At 41.0% G+C, this 9,992-nt stretch overlaps 2 protein-coding genes across 2 annotated transcripts in view; one reads left to right on the forward strand and one right to left on the reverse strand.

Annotated features, from left to right (window-relative positions):
* LOC126727204 (cysteine-rich receptor-like protein kinase 10) overlaps positions 1 to 9,992 on the forward strand; it is a 133,504-nt gene that overhangs the window by 17,108 nt on the left and 106,404 nt on the right. The gene's annotated exons all lie outside the window — the stretch shown is intronic.
* On the reverse strand, positions 5,315 to 7,487 carry LOC126728748 (uncharacterized). The gene is made up of 5 exons (XM_050434534.1): positions 7,133 to 7,487; positions 6,923 to 6,999; positions 6,081 to 6,767; positions 5,902 to 5,988; positions 5,315 to 5,818 (listed from the first exon to the last, which is right to left on the reverse strand). The coding sequence occupies exons 1-5, from the start codon at positions 7,485 to 7,487 to the stop codon at positions 5,315 to 5,317; spliced, it is 1,710 nt and encodes a 569-aa protein (XP_050290491.1).

The raw sequence follows: 9,992 nt of genomic DNA on the forward strand, positions 1-9,992 counted from the left end.
CTCGTTATTCCAACTAGGTAATAAGGGTATTTCGGTCCACCGGATGATAATGCTTTTGACGGACGGTAGTTGCACATTGCACTTGCATCCGACATATAATTATAAGGGTATTTTGGTCATAAAAGATTTTTTTTTTTTCCATCATCATCACCACCATTATTTTCCTAGCTACTTTGAGAGTTATATATATATATATATATATAAAAGATAGAAATTTTACTTTAGTCTAATATAAATGTATATGTATGTGAAACTCCCCTTGGAGACTTAAACTCCGGCCCTTATCCTCTGTACCCCACAATTACTTATACTCGCAGAATGATCATCACACTATGCATGGTAATGGTACTTTAAGAGTTGAAACTGAACATTTTTTAGAATGAAAGTTGACTTGTTTTAGGGTGGAGAAGTAGACTTGTTTTAAGGCTTGAAGTTGGGCTTAACAATTTTGGTATACTTCAGGATTTAAAGCATTCATATTAGTTTTTGTGGGGGCCGGTTAATCAATAATTATTAAAACCGTGTTAACTGGGCCTGTGGCTCATTTGAGGACGTTAAACCATCCGAGGAGGCCCATATAGGGTTATAAGGGGAACCAAATGAAAAGATGAGTAGATATCACATGAGATGGGTCCAGTATTCGTCCGAGGACAAAATCCTTCTCGGCAATATGTGTCCGAGGACGACCTGAATGCCATATTGTTACAAACACACTTTGAAACTACATTACCACTAAAGGTGGGACATGGGGCCAAGGGTAAGAAAGAAAATATAAACAAATATCTTTAACAACTGCTGCATCTGCATTAATTGCCTCTCAACAAACTCTCTGGCCGCATTAATGTGGAGGTGATGCCTGAACAGTGATGAAGCAGCCTTACAGCTGCTGGTTGGAGGTTCCAGGAGGTGTTGGATGGGACAGGAAGGGGTCCCTTGAATCTAACCTACACGTGTGTGGTGAAGATAACACCAAAAAGGCAGTATATAACATGAAAGACAGCCACCTCGGCGACCATCAAAAGAGCACGCCAAAGCTGTCAGAAGTGAGGTGGCCAAGCTCAAGCAGACTAGGGCTATCAAAGAAGTTTTTTACCCTCAATGGTTAGCCAATACGGTGGTGGTAAAGAAGAAGACAGGAAAGTGGCGAGTGTGCATGGACTTCACGAACCTCAATAAGGCTTGTCCCAAGGATCCTTTTCCCATGCCGAAGATAGACCAGTTGGTGGATACAACCGTTGGTCATCCTCGGATGAGTTTTTTGGATGCCTTTTAAGGATATCACCAGATACCGCTAGCATTGGACGATCAAGAGAAGACGGCTTTTGTCACCCCTATTGGAAACTATCATTATAAAGTGATGCCCTTTGGTTTGAAAAATGCAGGATCTACCTATCAACGAATGATGACTAAAATGTTCGAACCACAATTGGGCAAAAACATTGAAGCTTATATCGATGATATTGTAGTAAAAAGTAAAGTGGTGTCCGAGCATGTGGAAGATCTTATGAATATCATTGGAATACTGAGAAAGTATAAGCTACGTCTGAATGCTTCAAAGTGTTCTTTTGGTGTAGGCTCCGGGAGGTTCTTGGGATACATGGTGACTCATAGAGGAATTGAAGTGAACCCAGATCAGATTAAGGCCATCAACGATTTACAAGCACCTCGAAATCCAAAAGAGGTGCAGAAACTGACTGGAATGAGTGCTGCTTTGAACCGATTTATCTCCAGGTCGGCCAAGAGGTGTCGTCCCTTTTTCCTTCTACTACATAAGTGGAAAGGATTTGAATGGACCAAGGAGTGTGCTGTGGTGTTTCAGCAGTTGAAGGAGTACCTGTCCAGGCCGTCTATCATGTCTAGTCCTGAGGTGGATGAGGTTCTGTTTGCTTATCTAGCTGTTGCCCCTCATGCATTTAGTTTTGTCTTAATACGAGAGGACAGCAGCATCCAAAGACCAGTTTATTACATAAGTAAGTCCCTTCATGAACCCGAGGTGAGATACTTATCATTGGAAAAGGCCATCTTGGCGGTGGTCCATGCAACATGCAAACTTTCACATTACTTTCAGGCCCATACTATGGTTATTTTAACTCAGCTACCTCTCAAGTCCATACTTAGAAATGCAGATTATATTGGGAGAATTGCTAAGTGGGGCACAATCCTAAGTGCTTTCGACATCAAGTATATGCCTTGCATCTTTGTGAAAGGCCAAGTCCTTGCCGATCTGGTAGCTGAGTTCGCCGAGTGTCCAGAAGAAGCTAACATGAAGTAAAGTGACATGGATGAAAATTCAGTTGGTCTGATCTCCACACAAGGCGATTCCTCCTGGAGAGTATATGTGGACAGAGCAGCAAACCAACGGGGGGCAGGATTGGGGCTAGTTTTGATATCCCCTGAAGAGATCATCATTGATAAATCCTTGAGGTTAGGATTTTCAGCTACTAACAACGAAGCAGAATACGAAGCTTTGTTGATGGGAATGAGTATGGTCCAGAAAATGGCTGGAAAGGTAGCAGAATTATTCTCAGATTCAAGATTGGTAGTCGGCCAAGTGAAAGGAGAACTGGAAGCCCGAGATCCAAGAATGCAGGGATATTTAAGTCAAGTTAGGCATATGCAAACGAAATTTGAATCTTTTGACTTGTCGCATATCCCCCGAGGTGAAAATACCCATGCCGATTCCCTGGCAACCCTTGCCACCTCTTCAACACAGAGTTTTCCTCGAGTGATAATCGTCGAAGATTTGTATACCCCCACCCCACCAGGAAAGGATGTACGTCAGGTTCATCAAGTCAATCTAGCGCCGAGCTGGATGGATCCCATATTGAAATTCCACGAAAGTGACATCTTGCCCGAAGAGAAAATAGAAGCTGAGAAAATACGGAGGAAAGCTCCTCGGTTTTGGTTATCCGAGGACAAAAAGTTATACAAACAGTATTTTTCTGGGCCGTACCTACTTTTTATACATCCCGAGATGTCAGATTCACTCCTAGAGGAGCTACATGAAGGCATTTGTGGCAGTCATACGAGGGGAAGGTCCCTATCACATCGGGCCATTACTCAAGGATATTGGTGGTCAAATATGCAGAAGGAAGCGCAGGAGTATATTAGAAAATATGACCAGTGTCAGAGGTTCACTCCAAACATCCACCAGCCTGGAGGAATTCTTAACCCTCTGTCCAGTCCTTGGCCTTTTGCTCAATGGGGGCTAGATATTGTCAGCCCTTTTCCTAAAGCCTTAGGAAACAAAAAGTATCTGCTGGTCGGTACGGATTATTTTACTAAATGGGTCGAAGCTGAACCTTTGGCTAACATCAGAGACGTAGATGTTAAGAGGTTTATCTGGAAGAATATTATTACGCGATTTGGAACTCTGCGCACTCTTGTCTCGGATAACGGCCTTCAATTTTATAGTAAGGCCTTCAGGCAATACTGTTCAGACTTAGGTATAAAGAATAGATATTCCACTCTAGCCTATCCTCAAGGGAATGGGCAAGTTGAAGCTGTTAACAAAGTAATAGTCAATGGACTTAAGAAGAGACTGGATGATGCAAAAGGAAAATGGGTGGAGGAATTGCCACATGTTCTTTAGACCTATCGAACAACGCCTTGATGATCAACAGGAGAGACTCCTTTTTCCATGACCTATGGAGCCGAGGCTGTCATCCCTCTGGAAATTGGATTCCCAACGTTAAGGACTAGTGCATTTTCCTCGGATAGTAACGATGGGTTGTTGGGAAAAAGTTTAGACTTGATCGAAGAGCGAAGGGAGAATGCAATGATCCAATTGGCTTACTACCAGCATAAACTTAAGTAAGGCTATGATACTAATGTAAAGCTGAGACCGTTAGCGGTGGGAGATCTGGTGCTAAGGAAAGTTCTGGGAACCACTAAGAATCCAACTTGGGGAAAATTGGGGCCTAATTGGGAAGGGCCTTATCGGATTACTTCAGTAGCCAGAATAAGAGCCTATTATCTTGAAGACCTAGATGAAAAAACTATACTCCATCCTTGGAATGTAAACAATCTCAAGAGGTATTATTATTATTATTAATAAAAGTAATCTAGTTTGGGTTTCTTTTAATTTATGCTGATCATGCATCTTGTGTTTCCACACCCTATGGCATCTTATGAAGTATTAAACAAAAACTAAGTTATATCAGGTCCTTGGACCACAAGCTTAGTGGAAATTAATACCCTACGACATCTATTGAAATATTAAACAGAAACTAAGTTATGTCAGGTCCTCGGACCAAAAGCTTAGTGGAAATTAATACCCTATGACATCTTGTGAAGTATTAAACATAAATTAAGTTATGTCAGGTCCTCGGACCACAAGTTTAGTGGAAATTAATACCCTATGACATCTATTGAAGTATTAAACAAAAAATAAGTTATGTCAGGTCCTCGGACCACAAGCTTAGTGAAAATTAATACCCTATGACATCTTGTGAAATATTAAACAGAAATTAAGTTATGTCAGGTCCTCGGACCACAAGTTTAGTGGAAATTAATACCCTATGACATCCTGTGAAGTATTAAACAGAAACTAAGTTATGTCAGGTCCTCGGACCATAAGTTTAGTGGAAATTAATACTCTATAACATCTTGTGAAGTATTAAATAGAAATTAAGTTATGTCAGGTCCTCGGACCACAAGCTTAGTGGAAATTAATACCTTGTGAAATCTATTGGGTCACTAAGTGGGTTCCATAGAAACTAATACAGCCTCTCGCTATTAAAATGCTAGTGCCACTTGGGCTTATGCATTCTAGAATAACAAATTCTCAAATATCGTCCTAAGATCACAAGGTTTTTAATTATCTATTGAAGATATAAACCCCAATAAGCCTATGAACATCATCTAATGTATAACTGAAGTACTTTAGACCCAACTTTATCCAACTTTTGAACATTCCCTTAAGTTTCAATTTACTAGAAGGAATGCATATGTATCCAAAATGTCTCCCTGAGATCTCATAATATTAATGTTTATCACCCATTTTAACCGCCAACTGTTAATGTGTATAAGTTATTTTTTCTCTTGCAAACGAAAGACAGTCAGGATGAATCCATTCAAGCTAAGATAACAGAGCGAACAAGTAAAAAAATAAGATAAAACGGCAACAACAATAAGCAAATAGACATAAAATCCTTACAAAAGTCCTAATCAAATTGTAAAACAAGTCATATTTTTTCAACTTAATTTGGAGCTTGGGAGCTTGGTTGGTTGATTTATCTGCTTCTGAGGTAATGACTCCCTCTTTGTCCTTAGTAGCTCCCCCAGCTGGCATGACTGTGGAAGCCAAATCCTGTTATAAGCCTTGAGAGGCTACCTCTGCCTCAAAAGCTACTGCAGTCATGTCCAAGGAGGCTTCTGGAGGGGCATTTGTCTCTTTAGTTGGTTCTAGTTGGCCAGGGGGAGGAAGATTTTGAGGCAAAACCTCCTGATTAGGATTAGTGGTTGAGGAAGTGTCTTCAGCTTGACTGGATGGAGGATTTGAGGCGCGGATTGCTGTAGGATAGAACACATTCTCTGCCTTCCTTAACTCGGATGAAGCCTCAACCCCAGCTCGATTAAAGGCTTCATTCCAGGTTTGGGCGCAGTAAATGCGACACACCATTGGCACCATTACCTTTAGGGTCTCCTCTGTCTTAGCCACCCCGAGGTCGTAACCTTTCTGTTCGGCCTCGTTCGTTGCCTGTTCGGCCTTAGCCTTTGCCCTCTCGGTTTCCTCCCTGGATTTTTCAGCTTGCTCCCTTAATTTTTGGGTTTCCTCCAAGTGCTTTTTAAGGACTGCCACTTGCTCCCGGGCAGCCTTCAATTCTTTATTTGCTCCTCAACAATTAATTTCTTCTTCGTGTCTACCAAGTCTTGCTCGGATATTGTTAAAGTTTGTACAGCCGATGCTCGTCTTTTCCTTTCATCTTCTAACTGATTGTAGCAGTTATTGAGCATCTCATCCAGTCTAAAAGTGTTTTGGATAACCTAAAAGGAAGAAATTAACACTATAGTTAGTAAAGAGTACACATCAGTAAGTAATGATCGCAAAAGGAAAAAGAAGAGAGTTAGTACTATACCATTCCCAAATATCTTTTATTGTTAAGGATGAGTTCATTCTTCCTTGCATTTTTTATTTCGGTCATGTCCTTTGGGAGTAACAAAGCCTCCTCTATAGCTGAGGCTATGTGGCACCCAATGCCACCGTTGAAGTCCCTAATAGATGCATCATCTCGTAGGGGCTCCCCACCGTGCATGGGTGCTGGCAGCCAGGCTTGTGGCTCAGGAGGTTGAGTGTCAGACCTATCCTGGCCTCGCTGAAGAGTATGGCTAATCTTCTGCTGCTTTGCAGCTCGTTGGACATTTTCTTCACGGGTCGGATGAGACTTTCCTGTATCTACTACATCTTTCCCTTTCTGCTCCCTATGCCTTTTTAGTTCAGCAGCATCAGCTCTGACCGGCTGGGGAGGTTGATGAGGAGTGGGAGGAGGAGACCTGGTGGGAAAAGGAGGAATCTGGGATTGCGTTGATTTTCCCGGTGCACTCTTCCCAGGCTGATTCTCTATCAGCTCCATTAGACTTTTCTGGGGTTTCCTTTGTACTCCCATCTTGTCAAGAGCTTCCTCGGAGTGTATAGTTTGATTAAAAATCCCAAAATTGTCTGAGGAGTGTGAGAGTTCTACAACTTCTTCTGGACTTTCTTCTTCTTCTTCCTCTTTTTCTTCTTCTTCCCCTTTCTCTTCTACTTCCTCTTCCCTGAGGGCAGGCTGGGATGAAGAGGCTCCTGGTAGGCAACGCTAATACGGTGAAGCCGAGGATCGCGGGCTCTGATCACGCACTTCGGCGTTTGGAAAGCAAACGAGAGGGGGGTGTATCCGAGGATTAAATGGGCTGCCCGGAGTTGGCCGTCAGTTTCATTCACGTATATCTCGGCTTTCAATGCCCTATCCAAACTTGTTTTGTTGGCTAAACTAAGTTTGGGCTTGGTAGAACGTCTATCTGCAAAATCATTTAATTGAAATGAAGCGTCATTAGGGATAAGAATACTGAGATTCAAAACAAAAAAAAGGGGGAGGGGGGGGGAATATGTATGTTTAAATCGAACGTTATGAATCCATGTCTGCATTCCCACCTGGTTCTCCTTCCTCCATGGGGCATGGCAGACCATCATGCCATTCCGCAGAAAAGATAAGGAAATCCTCCTTTAAGTTCTTGTTTGAAGTGGGAAGGCACTGAATTAGCCTCACCGCGGGATACCTCGACTTGAGATAATATCCCTGCCCCTTTAAATGGTGGAGGTTGTACACCCAATTCACGTCATGATGGGTCAGGTTTAGGTCCACTCTCTCATTCAAGGCTTCTATACTTCCCAAGACTCTAAACATATTTGGGGCACACTGAGTTGGGGATAACCTAAAGAACATAAGGTAGTTCCTAGTAATAGTACCCATGGGGATGGGCATCCCGCCTTCTATGAAGGCAATCATGGGAATAACCACTTCCCCTGTTCTTCTAGCACCAGCTCATTCCCCCTAGGCTGCATACCTCATACCCACTGTTGAGGGGATCCTATACTTAGCGCGAAAACTTCTCATACCTTCCTCGGACTCAACCAAACATCGAAACTTACCCTCTTTCCCCATTTTCCTAAAGGGTTTCGTAGAGAAATTAACGAGTTTAAGATGAAAGCTGAAAAGGTTTTAAGAAGACTTACAGGTTTGAAAGATGGTCCTCGGACAAGATTTTAGTATTTGTAGATGCACAGGAAAACGACGAAAAAGGAGAAAGACAGGTTCAGTGTATGAGCTCTAGAATTGTGTGATCGCTGAAGGTAAGAAAGAGAATTGATTTGAAAATTCCTTTTGTAGTCGTGCAGAGGTTATGAGTGGGAAAGTTCCTGCTCGCAAAATGAGACAGACCCCCCACCGTTTGATTTACATCTTACCGTTGAACGTGGGGGACAGGGGCGTCTTCAAAATCTAAAGCTGCCGAGCTCGGGACGCTGAAGCGTAAGGAGCATGCCCAAAACATAAAAGGATATGAGCTTGTGACATCAAAATCAACCTTTTCTCTCGAGGAGTCGAAAAGCAAGATTTTGAGGGGCTATTGTGGGGGCCGGTTAATCAATAATTATTAAAACTGTGTTAACTGGGCCTGTGGCCCATCCGAGGACGTTAAACCATCCGAGGAGGCCCATATAAGGTTATAAGGGGAACCAAATGAAAAGAGGAGTAGATATCACATGAGATGGGTCCAGTATTCGTCTGAGGACAAAACCTTCTCGACAATATGTCTCCGAGGACGACCTGAATGCCATATTGTCACAAACACACTTCGAAGCTACATTACCACTAAAGGTGGGACATGGGGCCAAGGGTAAGAAAGAAAAGATAAAAAAAATATCTTTAACAGCTGCTGCCTCCGCATTAATTGCCTCTCAACCAACTCTCTGGCCGCATTAATGTGGAGGTGATGCCTGAACAGTGATGAAGTAGCCTTACAGCTGCTGGTTGGAGGTTCCAAGAGGTGTTGGAAGGGACAGGAAGGGATCCCCCGAATCCAACCTACACGTGTGTGGTGAAGATGACACTAAGAGGACAATATATAACATGAAAAAATGCATTAAGAAAAAGGATCGGAACTTCTAAACAATGGATGCTTAGAAGAAAATCTTACGAAATAAAGAACTTAGCTTGTTTCAAGGATAAATTGATCATAATATCTGTATTAATCCATCTAAAAACTTTAAGTTTAATCGTTTTTCTTTTGAAGTTAATCTAGTTCTTTTATATCCACGCTCTACAAATTTATTGTTTGGGCCTTTAGCGTTCGAATCCAATACGAGTTTGGGATCGACACAAATTGAGTCCTTACAGTTTCTTTAGAATTATAACTAAAATAATCCAAGAAGACTCAATTTTTTAGTTTATCTATTTTTTTTTTTAATTTACACATATTAGACTTAATATTTTATCTTTTACTTTATTTTGAATATTTATTTTTCTCTCATCTCTGTTCACTCTCCTCTTAACATATTAGTATTTTCTTTCTTTCTCAATATCAACCACCAAAAGACCCAATTACCACCACACATAGCCATGAACTAACCAAACTAGCTAGCCACCATTGCATGTAGTGGAGATGATAGATTTGGCCACCAACAAGAATAAGCTAGATCATTTACACAAATCAGAAGCCCAAATTGGGGAAGAACAAAATCCAACACCGTCAGCCCACCATGACACAACACTGCCACCAAATACAACAAAACTCTCCCTAGAACCACCACCACAACAACACCATATACAATAAATCCCAAATACAACCACATCAAACAACTAAATCCGATATCAAACCCACATCAGAATTGAAACTCCATTAAAAATCCAAATCTGATTTGCACGGGTTGAAAAAGATCCATTTGTTGGGCAAATATTGAATACTTGAGGCAATTTAAGGCTAGAAGCCCTAACCATGCTGCTGCTTTGATCTCTAGACCACCACCAACAATCGTAACCTAGCAGATCTACTCTAATTTGCTTCAATCCATGGCATTCTATAAGTGAAAGATGACATATAAGTAAAAAAATTATTGTTCATTGTTAACATTTTTTTTGGGGGTTAGTTTGTTGAGTCATTCTTCATTAGGTTAGTCAATAAGTTGATGCTAAAAATATAACTTTAGGCAGGCCATTGGGGATTTTTTTTTTTTTTTTTGGGTGGGGAAAAAACTTTTTGGAAAATAGAGTGTAATAAGTTTTTCAATTAAATTCTAACATTTAATTGCATTAATTAATATAAAACAATTTAAGTAAAATTAAATTTAATATAGTTATGTGTTTGAATTTAAATGAAGAGTCTAATGTATAGCTTTTAAGCTACTGTACTTAAGTTTTTCTTTTTTATTTTGGGGCCCTTGGCTAACTCATTCAACCCCTATATGTTCATATTAATAAGTCTATTTACACAAAAATTTCACACATTTTATTATT

The sequence above is a fragment of the Quercus robur genome, chromosome 5, assembly GCF_932294415.1.
Source record: "Quercus robur chromosome 5, dhQueRobu3.1, whole genome shotgun sequence".
Taxonomy (NCBI): domain Eukaryota; kingdom Viridiplantae; phylum Streptophyta; class Magnoliopsida; order Fagales; family Fagaceae; genus Quercus; species Quercus robur.

Coding starts and splice junctions, on each gene's coding strand:
- LOC126728748 (XM_050434534.1), bottom strand. CDS start 7,487: ATGATTGCCTTCATAGAAGGCGGGATGCCCATCCCCATGGGTACTATT. Junction 6,768..6,922: donor CATTGAAAGCCGAGATATAC/GTGAATGAAACT, acceptor TCTTCATCCCAG/CCTGCCCTCAGGGAAGAGGA. Junction 5,989..6,080: donor ATAAAAGATATTTGGGAATG/GTATAGTACTAA, acceptor TCTTCCTTTTAG/GTTATCCAAAACACTTTTAG.